Source organism: Rosa chinensis, chromosome 5, assembly GCF_002994745.2.
Source record: "Rosa chinensis cultivar Old Blush chromosome 5, RchiOBHm-V2, whole genome shotgun sequence".
In the NCBI taxonomy this organism is placed as follows: domain Eukaryota; kingdom Viridiplantae; phylum Streptophyta; class Magnoliopsida; order Rosales; family Rosaceae; genus Rosa; species Rosa chinensis.
In genome coordinates, this window is record NC_037092.1 from 73,915,175 (window position 1) to 73,933,324 (window position 18,150).

The 18,150-nt window shown below is 38.6% G+C and overlaps 1 protein-coding gene across 1 annotated transcript; it reads right to left on the minus strand.

The window, feature by feature from the left end:
• Positions 1-16,856: 16,856 nt before the first annotated feature.
• On the minus strand, positions 16,857-17,381 carry LOC112165147 (chlorophyll a-b binding protein 40, chloroplastic). Its single transcript, XM_024301583.1, has one exon. It carries the CDS (start codon positions 17,379-17,381, stop codon positions 16,857-16,859), a length of 525 nt encoding a protein of 174 aa, XP_024157351.1.
• Positions 17,382-18,150: the final 769 nt, after the last annotated feature.

The following is an 18,150-nucleotide window of genomic DNA, read 5'->3' on the forward strand; positions in this document are numbered from 1 at the left end:
CCCAGAAGTTTCCATTCGACCATTATATTGTCCAGTTTGCGTACTGAATTTCCACAAAGAGCAGATAACAAAGGCCGAACTTTTACTTGTGTACCATCCATGGCTAATAAATCCATGAATAGTATTACCTTCAAGGCCTTGGTGGACAAAGGGAGCAACAAAGTTATCTTCATAGAAACTGATAATGATTTTGTTGATGTTCTCTTCAGTTTCTTGACAATACCAATGCGAACAATCATCAGACTTGCCCGTAAACATTCTTTACCAGTGGAAACAGGTTGCATGAACAATTTGTATGCAAGTGTTGAAAATATTGATGCACGTATTTTCTAGACTGGAGCATGTAAAGACATGTTGTTGTGTCCCCGCAGTGGGGCTGATGGTTGATATAATTTTGATTGCTTCTACTTTGTATTTGAACAAAATATAATCAAAACCACAACTTTGTTAATTTGATTAATTTGCAGTAACAAATGAAGCATGAACTCATCAACTTAACCCAACAAACTTGTGTACTTGAGTTTCTGAACTTGTTCATCCTGTTTACATCAACCATCTATTCCCTTATATAGGGTACAAGATTAACCTACAAAATATCTAAGATGAAAGCATATTACACTAGATTAAAAGTACATTAGATACAAAATATCTAGCTTAATTTGAGTGGAGCAAACAGTAATGCAAGTGGCTGTAAAATATCTTTCACCGCAGCTAAGTCTTTCACTGCAGCAAGTTTTGCAATAGCTAACGAACTCAACCTTTAGCGAATAGACTTAGTTATTCAGCAAACTGTTATTCGTGAACACTACTTCTTAGCGGCCTCGCTTCTTACTTTTCCCCGCAGTGATGTCATCTCACGAACGTACTTTAGCGAACATTCGCGGAAAACTCACTTCGCGAGCGCAATTTAGCGAACATTCGCAGATGGAGCAGGAAAGCATTAATTCTAACACTCCCTCTTAATGTTTTTCTTCTTCATTCCAAGTAGGCCTCTCAGGTTTTCAAACCTCTCTCTTGATAAAGCTTTGGTGAAGATATCTACAACTTGGTCTTCAGTATTGCAGTAGACCAAATCCACTTCATTCTCTTCAACTGCATCCATGATGTAGTGAAACTTCAAGGCAATATGTTTTGCCCTACTGTGATACACCAGATTCTTGCTCATGGCAATTGCAGAATTGTTGTGGCAGAGAATGATTGTTGCAGATAGTTGTTTCTCACCAAAATCTTCAATGACTCTTCTTAGCCAAATTGCTTGTGAAGTAGCTATAGATGCAGAAACATACTCAGCTTCAGCTGTAGATAGGGCCACTGATTTTTGCTTCTTTGAAGCCCAAGAGAATACACTAGTTCCAAGTGTGAAAGTATACCCAGATGTGCTTTTCAAGTCATCTACACTACCTCCCCAATCACTATCACAGAAACCAAGGAGTTTTGGTTCCACATTCCTCTCATACATGATTCCAAAGTCAATTGTACCTTGAATGTATTTCAGGATCCTCTTTGCAGCTCTATAGTGTACTTTGGTTGGCTTGTGCATAAATCTGGATATCAGACTTGCAGCATACATAAGATATGGCCTTGTTGCTATCAAGTAAAGCAAACTTCCCACTGAACTTCTATATATACTCTGATCTGCACTACCATTTCCATCTTCTTTTTGAAATTTTTCATTGACAACTAGAGGTGTTGCAACAAATTTGCAACCAAACTTCTTGAACTTCTCTAGAATTGCCTTTGCATATTTTTTCTGTGTAATGAAGATTCCCTCCACTGATTGAACTATTTCAATTCTCAAAAAATAATGCATGATTCCCAAATCACTCATTTCATATTTCATCATCATATCAGACTTGAAATTTGAAATAATTTTTTCACAACGTCCAATAAATACGAAATCATCAACATATAAGGAGACAATAAGAATGCTTGATTTGCCTTCAGTTTTGGTGTAAAGGGCAGGTTAATTTTCACTCCTTTGAAACCCTTTTTCTGTGAAATAGGAATCGATCTCACCGTACCAAGCTCTTGAGGCTTGTTTCAAACCATAAAGAGCCTTCTTCAATTTGTAAACCTTCTGCTCTTTACCCTTGATGATGAAACCTTGTAGTTGTTCCACAAATACTTCTTCTTTTCACTCCATTTAGAAATGCAGACTTTACATCTAACTGGTGCAGAAACCAGCCTTTTTCTGCAGCAATGGAAATTAGACCTCTTATGGTCTCATGCCTTGCTACTGATGCAAAAGTTTCATTAAAATTGACTCCAGATATCTACGAGTACCTTTTGCCACCAATCTTGCTTTGTTTCTTTGTACAGAACCATCATCATTTAGCTTGGTTTTGTAAATCCACTTTAAACCAATAACATCTTTGTTATCTGGTTTATCAACCAGCTCCCATGTATTGTTCTTCATAATCACATCGATCTCCTCTTTCATCGCAGTTCTCCATTTATCTTCCTTAACAGCTTCTTCAAAATGTTCATGTTCGAACAAGCATGCATCGCAACTTTCATAGACATCATTCAAGCTTCTCAACCTAATCGGTGTTGAGCTTGGAGTTGATTGTGCATTTGAAGGTGCTATTGAGGGTTGTTGAGGACTGTGAGGCGGCGACTATTGCAGTGGATCAAGTTCCAACTGTTTTGGAACCTCTTGTTCATTTTGAACATATTATCTTGCACATCTTGTTGCAGGACTGAACCTGGATTCCAATCCCAAGATGATTTCTCACTGAAGAGAACATCTTTGCAGATAACCATTTTTTTCTTTTTCAAATTGTAGAGCCTATAGCACTTTGTATGTGAGCTGTAACCCATGAACACAGATTTTCCGCTTGATTCATCAAGCTTCCTTCTCAGCTCCTTTGGAATATGTGCATAGCAGATTGAACCAAATACCCTCAAGTGGTTAACACTTGGTTTTCTTCCACTCCAGGCTTCAATTGGTGTCATTCCTTGCATAGCTATTGTTGGATGCCTGTTCATCAAATACACTGCGGTGTTGATAGCTTCTGCCCAAAATTCTTGAGGCATCTTCTTGTCATGCAACATTTATTTTACCATTTCCACAATTGTTCTATTTTTCCTTTCAGCTACCCCGTTTTATTGCGGTGTATAGCTTACTGTGAGTTGTCTTTCCAAACCAATGTCTGCACAGAAATTTCCAAACTCATTTGATGTATAATCGCCTCCTCTGTCTGATCTTAGCACTTTGATCTTGAGATCAGATTGTCTCTCAACCATTGCTTGAAACTTCTTGAATACTAAGAACACATCAGCCTTCTGCCTTAGTAAATAAACCCAGGTCATTCTTGAATAATCATCAATGAATGTCAGAAAGTATCTGTTTCCATCTTCTGTTATGGTCTTCATTGGACCACACACATCAGAATGAACTAACTCAAGTGGAACTTTGACTCTCCATGCTTTTCCTTTTGGAAATGAGATAATGTGTTGCTTTCCCGGTGCACATCCTTCACATACATCAGTAACTTCTTTGATTTTTGGCAATCCCTGCACCATTTCATTTTGATGCAATTGCTTGAGACTTTGAAAGTTCAAATGTCCAAGTCTTCAATGCCAGAGCCAAGGATCATCTTGTAGCTCTGTTTTTCTTGCACTCTCTGTTGCATTTTTTAGAGTGAAAGGAAAATTTCTGTTCCTTTTCATCTCAACTTCTACCATCAGTTTCTTGCTGCTCCCTCTCTCGTAGATCTTGCAAGTGTTGTCACCAAAGTGTAGGTGATATGAGTGCTCAATGAGTTGACCAACACTTAGCAAATTTGAATCAAGATCTGGAACTAACATTACATCTCTAATGAACATTTTTCCATTTTTGGTTTCCACCGCAATACTTCCTTTGCCTTTTGTGTCAACCAACATTCCATTTCCCATCTTCACTTTAGTGATGCTGTTGTAGTCAATATCATACAGAAGATTAGCATTCACACTCATATGATTACTGCAAGCACTATCAACAAGCCACACATTCTCACTCACTTGTGTAGTTGCAGCATAGCTGACAGAGAACATGTTGTTATCACCTTGTTCTTCAATGCAGTTTGCTTGTTGATTGCCTTTGTAGTTACAACCCTTCTTGACTTGACCAAACCTGTGACAATTTGTACACTTTGGTTTTCCTTTAAACCAACATTCACCAGTATGAAGTTTTGAACAAATAGAAACCTTTGAATAACTTGAACTACTACTTCCTTCATTGTTTTTCTTTGCTAACTGATTTGATTTTCCTTCCAACTTCTTGCCTTTATTTTTCCAGTTCTTCTTCATCTTTTGGTTTCCCTTTTCTGAATTAGAACTAGATGGCTCATCATTTTTCTGATTTGAGCTAAGACTCAGTGTTTGAAAAGCCTTTTCAGATGATTCATCATGACTCATTAACCTCTGATCAAAAGCCTTAAGTGTCCCCATCACATCTTGTACACCAAGAGTTTCCATATCCCTAGTCTCCTCTATAATACAGATTATAGCATCATATTTTCTATTTATACTCATTAGGATCTTCTGGACTATTCTCTTCTCTATAATGGACTCACCATAGGTTTTCATTTGATTTACAATATCAGTCAGTCTAGTACTGTAATCATTTAGCAATTCAGTCTCATTCATTCTATAGTATACTCAAAATCTCTTCTCAAGGATTGAAGTTTAACAGCTCTAACCTTTTCTGAGCCTTTGAACTCAAGCAGCAGAACATCCCAAGCTGCTTTGGCTCTTTCTTCATTTGAGATTCTTGGAAAGATCTCGTATGAGACTGAGTTTTGCAGTATGCTTAGAGCTTTTGCATCTTTCTTTATGTTTGTCTTCAGCTCCACTCTCTGAGCTTTAGACATATTTTCAATTTCTAGAACTGTATAGCCTTCATCCACATAACTCCATAGTTCATGTGAGATGAACATGGTTCTCATCTTGAACATCCAGAAGTCGAAGTTCTCTCCATTGAAGATTGGAACTCTGATTTCTGATGAGTTGCTTGAACTAGCCATATTAGATCAATACCTTGTGTTTGATTTTTTTGATTCAACAGTTGATATTGATCAACAGAGCTCTGATACCATGTTTGATATAATTTTGATTGCTTCTACTTTGTATTTGAACAAAATATAATCGAAACCACAACTTTGTTGATTCGATTAATTTGCAGTAGCAAATGAAGTATGAACAGATCAACTTAACCTAGCAAACTTGTGTACTTGAGTTTCTTAACTTGTTCATCCTGTTTACATCAACCATCTGTTCTCTTATATAGGGTACAAGATTAACCTACAAAATATCTAAGATGAAAGCATATTAAACTAGATTAAAAGTACTTTAGATACAAAATATCTAGCTTAATTTGAGTGGAGCAAACAGTAATGCAAGTGGCTGTAAAATATCTTTCACCACAGCAAGTTTTACGACAGCAAACGGAATCAACCTTTAGCAAATATACTTAGTTATTTAGCGAACTGTTATTCGCGAACACGGTTATTCACGAACACTACTTCTCAGCGGTCTCGCTTCTTACTTTTCCCCGCAGTGACGTCTTCTCGCGAACGTACTTTAGCGAACATTCGTGGCGAACTCACTTCGCGAACGCACTTTAGCGAACATTCGCAAATGGAGCAGGAAAGCATTAATTCTAACATGAACTTCATTGCAAGAATCTCCAATTGAAGATTAACAATGGTGAGCCCACGCGGTACTTTTTGTGCTCTGATTGCACCTACAGATATGGTTTATTTAGTCATTACAAAGATGTTCTTTGTGAGTGTGGAAAACCCAAGGATAATGAGATACCTCTTTCAGTGGGTAAGTCGAAGAAATCCAGGTCAATCATTTTTTCTTTCTGAACAAGATAGAATAGACCAGCATATTAGGAGGAGGTTTCCTTTTAATTCTAAAAGCCAGAACTTCCATTTCCACTGATTAAATCCCTACACAATGGAATTTGGCCAAGGAGGAATCCACAAAGGACAAAATATATACAATCATGCACGACAGATGGAGAAAATTAAAGAGGATTTCTTGCCTTTCCTATGTCCTTATGGAGATGCCATCAACTGGCTGCAAGTTATATTTTATTTCTTTAATTACTTTAAATCTGCAGGTCACAGCAGGACCATTAGTTTATTCCTAGTTAAGGAAATCCTTTCGAAAAGCTAAAATGGTGGACCATAACATGCAATTCTGCCTCCCAAGTAGCTCTTGCTTTCATGGTTTACTTTTATTACTTTCAGCTGACCATCTCTTCTCTTGGAGTAGTCTTGTGTTTTCTGTATCATTGTACGTATAGCATTAGCATTCTTGGAAATTCAAATTTCATTTAATTTCGCCAATTTGTTTTACTTGCAAAAAGAAATTGCAATGTGCTTTGATCACCAAACCCAAACAATAACCAGAGTCCCATATTTTTAGGGAAATCAGAAATCTACAATGCCACGAATTTCTTCTTCGTTAAGCAGTTGCCTTTTTGCACTCAAAAAAGAAAAGCACTTCCCTTTTGAAAAGCTTAAAGTGGTGTGCCATGACATGGATGACGGGCCTTTCCAGACTCATGTTCTTCTTCTTTAACTTGTATTGAGATTGGTTCAGAGCATATTGTAGCAAACAAAGTTTTATCGTTGGCAGTTGCTCATCTCTGAAATATTAGTATATTACTACAACCTTGTAGCCCTTCTCTTCTAGGTTCCAGAACTCGAAGTACTTATGCAGCCTGGAGAGTAGTAGTAAAGTTTTCAATATTGGTAAGCTCCCAAAGCAGAACAAGTTTTGTGTATGGTGTTTCTCTATTTCTTATAATTGTTTACACAGACTCCATTCAGGAGTCCTAATGTTTCTGTTTCTGGGTCAACATTCCGTATTTGCATGTGACATTTTAGGAGGTTTATTTTTTTATTTTGGCAAAGAGTTTAGGAGGTGTTGTAGTTTTAGTTTAGGATTTTGGACCCTAAAAAACCATCAGTTTTTCCTGTTTGTTTCTTTATTATGTTTTAGTCTTTATCTGATGTAAGAAATTAACTTCTGGCTTGATCATCTTCATCGCTTCAATTTAAGCAGGAAACAACATATATTCTTGTACCAATTGCTCATGGAGTTCATTTGTATCAGGAAACAATAACAAAGCTGAATTTACATCTTACCTTCCATGGCTCAAGAAGTACCAGATGCGAAGAATATCAGCTTGAAGGCATTAGTGGACAAGGGGAGGAACGTACAGAGTTATCTTCGTAGAGGCCGATAATGATTTCATTGATGTTCTCTTCAATTTTTTGACATTACCAATGGGAAAAATTGTCAGGCTTGCCCGCGACCAATACCACTGGAAATAGGTTGCATGAACAAATTGTATCAGAGTATTGAGAAGCTTGATGTGCAGGTTTTCAGGTCCAATGCATGTAGAGACATGTTGTTACTTCCGCACTGTGCAGCTAACTGTCATTGCAAGAACCTCAAATTGAAAATTATTGACGATGCTGAGCCAAAGCGGTTTTATTGCTGTTATGTCATTACCCGTACAGTTATTATTCAGCTGTTCCTTGCCCTTCCTGTCGAAATCCCATGAAATTTGAAATATATCTTTCTGAGGGTGATTCTCAAGTTGGAGGGGTCTTTGTAGAAGAGCGAGCTAGGGTTATAATTACTGATGATTTAAAAGTGATACCCCCATTAAGTGCAGCTAGCATTTCTGATGTAGGACGAGATTTTAGTCAATTTCAACAAAAAATCTCGAAAAGAAAGAAGCGTCTTCACATTAAGAAGAATAATTTGAATATCGGAAATTGGTATTCAAATAGGCTTCTTAATGATGGAATTAATCATAAGTTACTCTTTTGGATATATCGATATTCTAGAGCAAAATCTTGATTGGGATTCCACGCGTAATATTCTTTAGTATCTAGGATTTTATTTCCGATTTTTATTTAATCAGGTTTAATTAGATTTCCTAGTTTTAGTCTATAATAAATTGTTCTTTATGTTTTCTAGTTGTATTAGGTTTATGCTATGTGCCCTATATAAGGCACCTCTTAGATTGTAATTTTGATTCAAGTTATCAATACAAAAAACTAAATATTAGAGAAGTTTCTCGATGTTTCTTACGGCTGTGATCGTAATTGCTAGTGGATTCTAGCTCATCTCATATGGCTTTCGACGCTTGATGGAACCTCTTGCTATCGTGTTCACGCTTCCCGCATCATTTGGTATCAGAGAAGGTATCGTCCGCTCCTTAGCAGACGATGATCCAAGGGAGAAGTTCACTACCACCAACCTCAACGACGCTGGTCGTAGAGTATCTATCAAATAAAGTTTCGTTGAAGAGGAACATGCCAAGGGATTCGCCCTAGGACAACCTCATCAATCCAAAAAAAAAAAAACAGAGAGAAAAAAAAAAAAACATGGAACGTTGGATATTCACAACGCCGGATTACGACGACTTCCAAACTACATGTGTCATCAAAGACAAGGTATGCTCTGTAATAATTGACAGTGGTCTACGAGAGAACTTTATAGCAAACAAAGTTGTAGATTATTTTCAATTACCAACAGTGAAGCTGAGTGATCCATACTGGATTCCATTTGAAGAGGATGAATATGCACAAGTAACAGAGGTTTGTAAAGTTATTGTCTCTGTGGGAAAATTTTATAAAGAAGAGATTACTTGTCATGTAATTGAGATGGACGACACTAATGTGCTTTTTGGAAGACCATGGCATGAAAGAGTCAAAGGTGGTTATTGCAAAGACAACACATATTTATTTAGGTGGGAGTCACACAAAATTAAAATCAAGCCTGGAAGGAAGAACATCAAGAATAACCATCCTGAGGTGTGTGGAAAGGAACATGAAGAAGCCACTTTGAAGGTTGAAGAGAAACTCATTAAAGACAAGGAAGCTGATTCATTCATCACATCGATACCCATGTCATGCATGCCTAATTGTGTTCAAGATCAACCCAAGGAGAAGTCAATGCCCATTCCTTTTCAAGTGGAGGAGTTCAAGTTTCAAGATGCTTATTCTAAACTTGTCTACGGTATTGGATTCATGGTGATACCTTTTAATTTCGAGAATATTGAAGTTGACGGCTTATCATGTTTTATTCCTACTAAGGATCGAGCTGCATACAAGAGGCACTCTAGGTCGAGTTCTTTTCAAGTGGAGGAGACTGATGTATGATGAGATTTTAGTCAATTTCAACAAAAAATCTCGAAAAGAAAGAAGTGTCTTCACATTAAGAAGAATAATTTGAATATCGGAAATTGGTATTCAAATATGCTTCTTAATGATGGAATTAATCATAAGTTACTTTTTTGGATATATCGCGATTCTCGAGCAAAATCTTGATTGAGATTCCAAGCGTAATATTCTTTAGTATCTAGGATTTTATTTCCGATTTTTATTTAATCAGGTTTAATTAGGTTTCCTAGTTTTAGTCTATAATAAATTGTTCTTTATGTTTTCTAATTGTATTAGGTTTATGCTATGTGCCCTATACAAGACACCTCTTAGATTGTAATTTTGATTCAAGTTATCAATACAAAAAACCAAATATTAGAGAAGTTTCTCGATGTTTCTTACGGCTGTGCCCGTAATTGCTAGTGGATTCTAGCTCATCTCATATAGCTTTCGACGCTTGACAGAGTCTCTTGCTATCGTGTTCACGCTTCCCGCATCAATTTTCTTGTTTACCAAGCTTGGAGCCACGAATAGCAATACCACTGAGGAGCTAACTTTCAGTATTGGAGTTGAGCAGGTAATTTTTTAGTATGCCTCTTTTTTTGTTACTAGTATACCAGTGCCATGGTTTCTGATGTTAAAGTATTTTCCAGGTTTTGAATTTGCTTGTGACCTCATTTGTATCAAAAACGCCTTTCACTGAAACTCTACTGAAGCCTAATCTTGTACCAACATTAGGTGGTGTGAATTTTAGTCGAGGAAAATGGATTGAATCTCAAATGTTGGGGGCCTCGATATATGAAGAAAAAGAAATAACATATGTGTCAAGCTCATAGTGAGTAAATCAAAGAATGTAGTTTGCTACGCAGAAGAACAAGAGGATTTTGTTAATTTGATCTTCAGTTTCTTGACTCTTCCACTTGGGTTTATATTAAAGTAGATGCTGGATTCCCCTTGGAAAGGATGTATTGATCAGTTGTGCAAGGGTGTCCTGGATTTTGATGAGAAATTTTTGAAGTCAAATTATGTTAGTATAAAATATTGTTGGGCATTCCAAAACTACTCTACTAGCCATGTAAAGTATAAGAGCGAGTAATTGTTTTAAGAGAAAAATGCACCAGCAGTGCCTCAACTCTTGTGCACAGGCCAAGTTGATACCCGGACTCTCAATGTGATACCTGAACCCATATTTTGCTATCAACGAGGTACTTCCGTCACGTTTCACTGACGACTCCGTTAGATGTCTGACGTGGCAAACATGTGGACCCCAAAAATGCCATGAAATGACTTAAATGACCCTAGACTCTACCACACCTTGATTTCCCGCCATTTTCCATAGGGGATGACCACCATTCCCTCCGTCGTCATTTTCCAGAACCGCCTGCCTCTCCGACCTCCACTACCTCAGCTCTAAGTTTAAGCATACAAAATGTTCAATGCGATTTCAATTTCAGCTCAATCCAAAGTTCCAAACTTTACTAAAGCAATGCTCCATTAAACCAAAACCCAGTTCTCAATCTAATCACAACCAAAACTCAACAAATTGCCAAAACCCAGTTCTCCAATCACAACCAAAACCCAACAAATTATACACAAACCTTCAACGGGGTACGAAGCAAATTAATAAGGGAAAGTGAGGTTGAAGAAGATAAAGAAAAGGGCCCAGAATACAGATGGTGTGAATGCATTGTCATTGTAAACCAGACGCAAACAGATGCAGGTTCTCCACTATCCCAAAAATCTCAGAGCTTCAAATTAAATTGTAGCAATTCCACTTGCAAGTCTTGACCAAAATTGAAATTCAATAACAAACCAAAACCAAATCTGGAAAACAATATATTATCCAATCAATTGGCATTTGACATCATTCAAAATCAAAACACCATATGTTAAACATAGACTCAAGCTTTATGCTTTCTTTCCTTAGGAGCTAGATCAAAAAACCATTAATCAATACTTGCCCAGAAATCACTTACAGCTACTTGGCGGTGAACTAGAGGCTCTGGTGGGACGGAGGCGGCGACGTACTGGCAACCTGTACTGGCCGAAAACACCGACGACCGGTTCCAGATCAAGATGGAGAAGCCGATCTACTACACGGTCGACGAGGACGAGTACGACGCGATCATCGCCAAGCGCCACAAGGAGTTCGGGGACTTCATCCAGGACGACGACAGCCTAGGGTACTGCGACGATAGCGAGGAAGAGTACTGGACCCGCCGCGGGCTTCCGACATCATCGGATGAATCAGACGGCGATATGAGGCCCAGGAGGAGGAAGAAGGTGGAGAAGAAGGAGAAGGAGAAGGAGTCGCGACCCAAAAAGCCCAATTCATCCCTTACGGCGGCTGCGGCGGCGGCTATGATGGGGAAGCAGAAGCTTTCGTCGACTGAACGACTAAACAGAGGAGGAGGAGGAAGAAGAAGAAGAAGAAGAGGAGGAGAGAGAAATTGTGTAAAAAAAAAAATTGGGCTGCATTTGGGCAAAAAAACGTATTTGCCCTTTTTTTTGGGCAAATGTGATTGGCACGTGACTTTTTTAACGTTCCCGTTTGAGAAATTTGACGGAAGTACCTTGTTGATAGCAAAATATGAGTTCAGGTATCACATTGATACAATTGAGAGTCCGGCTATCAACTTGGCCGGTGCACAAGAGTTTAGACACTGATGGTGCATTTTTCTCTTGTTTTAACGGAAGTATGGTGTGGTTGCTTTGCTCTCTGATCATGAATTCATACGTGTTGAAGAATTTGTGGCTTTTGCTATTTTAGCATGCAAGATTGTTTAATTGTATTGAGGAGAAAATGTTGTCAAAAGAACAAAGCCATGCATGGGTATTCTTCACGTTCACGTGTGGCCCAAAAAGAAAATCCCTTTGTTTAATCTTATGGGGTTGAACCAAGGACTAAAATATCAATATTTTCACCTATATTCTGGCGATAATTTCGTTTTTTTGAGTCCCCGAAATTATCGTCACATATCACCATAATATCGTGAGATATTTACGATATTTCCCGAAATTTCCCGAAATGTGCGATATTTTGGGAATATTCCAAAATATTCCTCAAAGAAAATCCAACAAACCTTGACATTACACAGGTTTCGAACCTGTGACTTTCCAAAATAAGGCCAAGCAAGGCACCAAGCCCCCAGCCAACTCGACTGACCGTTGCTTTTGGTTCTAACACACTTTTGTTTCTATTAGAATGTGTTTTCCATGGAAAATATTACTAATTTTTTTTTGAGAATTAAGTTAAACTTCTAAAATATAATTTCAAGCAATTTTGTATTTTTAATTTGTTGACTCCAACATTTCTAAATAGTTTAATGCTTTACTCTATCTCCTAAATACTTTTGTCATTTTTTCGTAATATTAATTCAGTTGTATTTGATTGAATAGTTCTACCTTTTTACTAAATTTCTAATTATAATTGGTACCATATATTTTATTGGCGGCAACATACGTACTCTAAATTACTATACTTCACTATGAAATGAAGCTTGTTCACCATTTTTTTTTTCAAATATAATAGATAATGGAACAAAGAAATAGGTCACAAGGTTTCACTTAAAATTTCAATAATTTTCTCTCAATTTCCACCAATTTTTTGAAAATTTATCAATATCGATATTTCCTCGATATTTCCATCGAAATTTCCATTTCTCAGAGTATCGATATTTCCTCGATACTCGATATTTTAGTCATTGGGTTGAACATAGCAGACAAAGCATGAAAGTCGTTGGCATATAATTGTATTTGTAGACTTGCTTTTTAAGCATGCGACCTTTAAAATATGATTAATTGTTTATAGGATTAATTTCAGTTTACCTACCTGAACTTTCACTCATTCTTCATGTTAGTCCCTGAACTTCCAATTTGATCAAGACTACCCCTGAACTCTCAATTTCCATCACTCGTGTCCAACTCTTCTAACGCCGTCCAAAAATTCAGTTTACTGCTGACGTGGAATGAGTCAGCAAGCAAATTTTTAAGCCGTTGGGCCCACAGAGAGGGCTAAAATAGACAATTTGCTTCTTTTTTTTAAAATAATAATAATAATAAGCCAAGTATTAACCCCCAGATCCCTGAGCCTCGATCATTTTGGGGAACAACTTCAAACCTCTCACAGATAGGGAAATCGGGAAATCTATTTACTCCAACAAACAAGTAAACAACACAGCTCAATCAATTCATGAGCTTATGACTTGAAACAACAACTCATTCAACTTCGCCATGAGTCCAACTCAAACTCTTGACTCACCTGCAATGAACAAGAACCTGCACTATGACGCCCTTCTCTTTCATATGCCTGTTCATTGAAATCTCTTACAGATGAAGGAGCACCACCATGTCGCCAATTGGAAACTCCTTCTACTACTACTCCTCATCCTCGACTCCGCAACCCCAAATTCCACCAATTCAAAGCTAAATCACACACAGTAAGACCTAGATTCCACAAACCAAGCCAGCATTTCAAAATCCAAAAAAACGAAATCACAAACCACAAAACCACACACGCACAATTCACTCACCCTTAGAATTCTCAAAGCTTCTGAGAGTAGCAGAGGATGAACTGCTGGCATGGTGCGAGCAGCCAGCAACGAAGCTAGACAATCCGCCACCGTCTACAGCAGCGGCTCTGGCATTGACGAAGATCTCAGCCTTAAAACTGCTCTCATTCCTCCTCCTCAGCCAGCCACTTGAAGCCTCGAACTTCCTGGTCGTCGAGCTCCAAGACATTATCATCTGATTCGAACCGGTTGACCCTTCCTCAGCCCATCCAGAGCGAAATGGACCTCGTCGACTTGCTCCATCATCTCCTCGATCTCTTGTGCCTCCATCAACGTCGCTATCGCTAGCACCCCGCCGCTTTTGTGAGTCTTCTTGGCCTTCTTCGATCTACTAACATCGGCGTTTTGCGAATTGGGCATCTTCAAAAATAGGGCTCTGAATCGAACTGCGAGGACGAGTCTTGTGACGAAGAGAAATTAAAATTAAATTGGGGAGTGTCTTGGGAGAGAGCAATTCTAAACGGGTCGATGCTGAGATCATCGTCATCGCTGTCGTGAAATCATAAGAATGAGCAAATCCCAGAGATGAGATAGATATGAGGTAGAATTTGATAACCAAATCAAATTTGAGGCTTTTGTGAAGAAATTAGAAGAACCCAGATGAGGAATTGGGTAGATTTCACTACGTAAATCGGACTTTGAGGTTCTTCTGAGGAAACCCAGATGAAATTTTGTGCTTGGAGCTTTTGTGTCTTCTTCTTATTGAAATTGTATTGTCTGAGTTTGGGATCGGTGGAGCAAGAGAGAGAGAGACAGGGAGATGCATCTGCCTTTTTTTTTTTCTTTTTTCTTTTTTTTTGTGAGGATGTAAACAGAGTGGAAAATTTTGACGAGGGTATTATAGGAATTTAACCATTTGTCTCTTGCCACGTCATCAATTGACGCATAATTTGGTTGGAGTGTGAAGGATTGGGCACGGGTGATGGAAATTGAGAGTTAAGGGGTAGTCTTGATCAAATTGGAAGTTCAGGGACTAACATGAAGAATGGGTGAAAGTTCAGGTAAGTAAACTGAAATTAATCCTTGTTTATATATAGGTTGATGTGTAGTTATCGACAAGACCAAGCATGGCAAGCATGCTACCTTTAAAATATGGTTTCTGTTGCTCTAAGGTGGGAGACATGCTTTTTAAGCATGAACATCAAAATCAGATCGGTTCTTCAAAATACCAAAAGCTGAAGAATATTGCAGAACATGGCAGCTAAACTTTCCACCCTCACAACCTTGCTGTCAAAGAACAAAGTCTGAAGAATAGTGCGGCATGGGTTCTCTCTCTCATTTGTACTTTCTTATCTTCCTTATGCAAGAGGCTACTGTCATGGAAGGACATGGCAGCTAGGTTCTCCATCTTCCTATCATGGAAACCTTGCTATTAAAAAAGAGGTTTCGATCTAGCCTTGCTGTTGATCTTAATGTCCACTCAGTGCAATCATGAAGACCTTGCTGTCCAAGATGGAAGTAGGAAGCAAGTGCCTATTCACCTCGTGATCTTCTGGTGATTTCTTCCTTGTATAAATATATAGGTTCTGTGGTTCATCCAGGCATTGAAATAGTTTTGGCATTTCAATCCCTTTGTAATAAAAGAGTCGATCTCTTTGTCTCTTTGTCTCTTTGTTGTCAAACTGTTTTGTTCCATGATTGAAGACAATTTGTAAAACAACAAGTGAGTCTTTCCAGGAATGATTGCCGAGGTCAGTGCAATCTCAGAGTTGTAAGTTAGTCAGTTCAAGAGGTATTGCCTCGGTCAGTGCAATACCTGAGTTAATTGTAAGCTTGTAATCTGATGTATCTAGTGGATTGATTTCATTTGGGTTCTCAGGAGTAAGAGCCCCGCAGTGTGATTAATCTCAAATTGAGATTTTCACTACGTAACCAAGTTGTGTTGTGTTGTGGAACTTTCTGTTCTCTGCCCAGTATCCAAAACACATTCATCCTTGTATTAACATTACCACAAGGAATTGCTATGCAATCCCAAACTTCTTCCTGGGTTCAGCTATATATGAAAACAATGTTTTAGGAATTGAGGAGGCCGTGTACTATTATTTGTCCGGACGTAGGTTAACTGCTGATAGATCCATCATCTCTTCTACGTCCTTGGAGACACTTAAATTTCAATTTTTGGATCCCAAATCCCATGGTGATAAGGATACAAATGCTAGGGGATTCTTAAAAGAACCGGCAATTTTCACAGTAACTGACAATTTGGATGTAAGGCCAGTATCTCCAATCTTTCAACTGTCTGTTCTTAATGATTTGAAGGTATATTTCACTGATATTGAGGATCGAACGGTGCATGTTGGCAAGAATGAGGTGAGTTCAGTTAATAAAATTTTCTTTAAACTCTAATTTAAGCCATTAGCTATAGGCTGATCAATTCATTATAGATTGTTGTCAACTTTGCAGGCTTTGCGTCTTTTGATGGCTTCTGTTGTTTCTGACTCAATTCTAACCAATGCTTTCCTACTGAAGCCAAAGGAGCCATCGATTAAGCAGTAGCAATGAGGAGTACTTAAGAAGAGTTGGTGCTTTTGTGATTAAGCAGGAGCAATGAGGAGTGCTTAAGAAGGGGTGGTGCTTTTGTTACTACTACCTCTAAGTATGCGTCTTGGTTTTTAAGAACAACTTTCATTAATAGCTATAGTCTGCATATTTGGGTGCGAACTCTTTGGTCATGTTTTTGTTGTTGTAAGAATATGTATTTTGCTATTGTGTCAAGAGCTCCCTCTATTCGTGTCTCTCTCTGCTTTCATCCTTGTGAACATATGAACTTTGTACTGGCTATGGATATTATGTGTGTTTTGCAGTACTGACTTTGGTATGCTAGCTTGTACCTTGAGCCAAATCTTATCCAATGGTGAATTTATAATGCATGCTATCTACAGCTTAGCCAGTCACAACCAAGTATTCATTTACATAAACACATTTGAAAAAATTAATCTCCATTGATTTTACAACAAATATATGCACCCAATATGTTTCTCTCTCTATCTCTCAAGTCCTTAACCATTGACTTTCCGGGAACAAAATTGGTGGCATTGTTGTTAACAGGGTCAGCTAAGTGGTCAGCCAGGTTCTCAATTGGTCCCTTTCCGATAACAATGGCTTGTACGAATTACCCAAACATGGAAAACATTGCTAGCCTTCCATTCTTGAGCTCCTTTACCTTGAGCTCAGCAAAAGCTTCTGGATCTTCTGTGAGGACTAAGGGGTCAAAACTCCCACCAGGGTACAATGGGTCTACCACCTCACCGAGAGGCCCACCGATTGCCAAAATGCTCTGTGCATGGACTAAGCTCGGGTTTCCCAAGTAAACTAGCCCACCCTCACTGAATATCTGGTCTCTGGGCTTGAACCAAACAGCTTCGCCAAACTTGAATCCATTGCGGGCTAGAAGTTCGGGGAAAACACAGCCCAAGGCTCCGAGCATGGCCCACCTGGAATGGATGACCTCAAGCTCACGGTTTTTGGCAAAGGTCTCGGGATCCGTAGCAGCGTCCCAACCGTAGTCTCCGGAAAACTCTCCGGTGAGGTATGATGGAGCCTCACAGGAGAATGGGCCCAAGTACTTGACACGGTCTGGACCGTACCATGGGCTGCCAGTTGATACAGTTTTGGACTTGGCTGCGGTTTTGCGCATGGTGACTCGGGCCCTCATCCAATCTCTAAAGGTCTCGGGAGAGAGTCATTGCTGAAGAAGCCATTTGAGAGAGAATGAAACTGTAGTGCGAAGCGGATGGGAGTCAGGAAAGAGCTTGAAAAGGTCAGCCACAACACTCTTTGAGCTTAGAATGGATGGATATAAATTGTAGATATGATCTAATGTTTAATTTGTTAAGTGAGAATTGCTTAATTGAATAGATTGAGATTTTTGTATTTAATTTGAAAGTGAAGCTTGATTCTTAAAAGTACAATTGTTTAGATATGTAGCTTCTAGGTAGCTTAGTTGGGTCCAAAAGTGATGCAATGGTTTCGATGTGTAGCTTCTTCGTAACTGAATTGGGTAAGAGAAGGATTGTTGAATAGTTTATTGCTTTGGTTTTGCAGAGTGTTTTTCAATCTGGTAGTTGTAAACTTGTTTGGTTGTGTAGTTATGTGATGAGAGCTTGTGGCTAATGAGTAGGCAGAGCGGAGAGCTACCGCACAGTTAATGTTCGACTTGGGACAGAAGGCTTATGGGAGGGGGATGTACGGTCGTGCCTTTGAATTCCTAGAACGAGCACTGACAATCATTCCGAGGCCAACGTTATTTGGTGGTGAGGTAGGTTAACCCACCATGACATGAGATCCTCATATTTTGTTAATTGTCCAAATGCAACAACATGTTTGATCAGTGTGCGAATGGAACATGGTGTTATGCTTTAACAGATTCAAATTTGGCTTGCCATGGCCTATGAGGCAAATAAGCG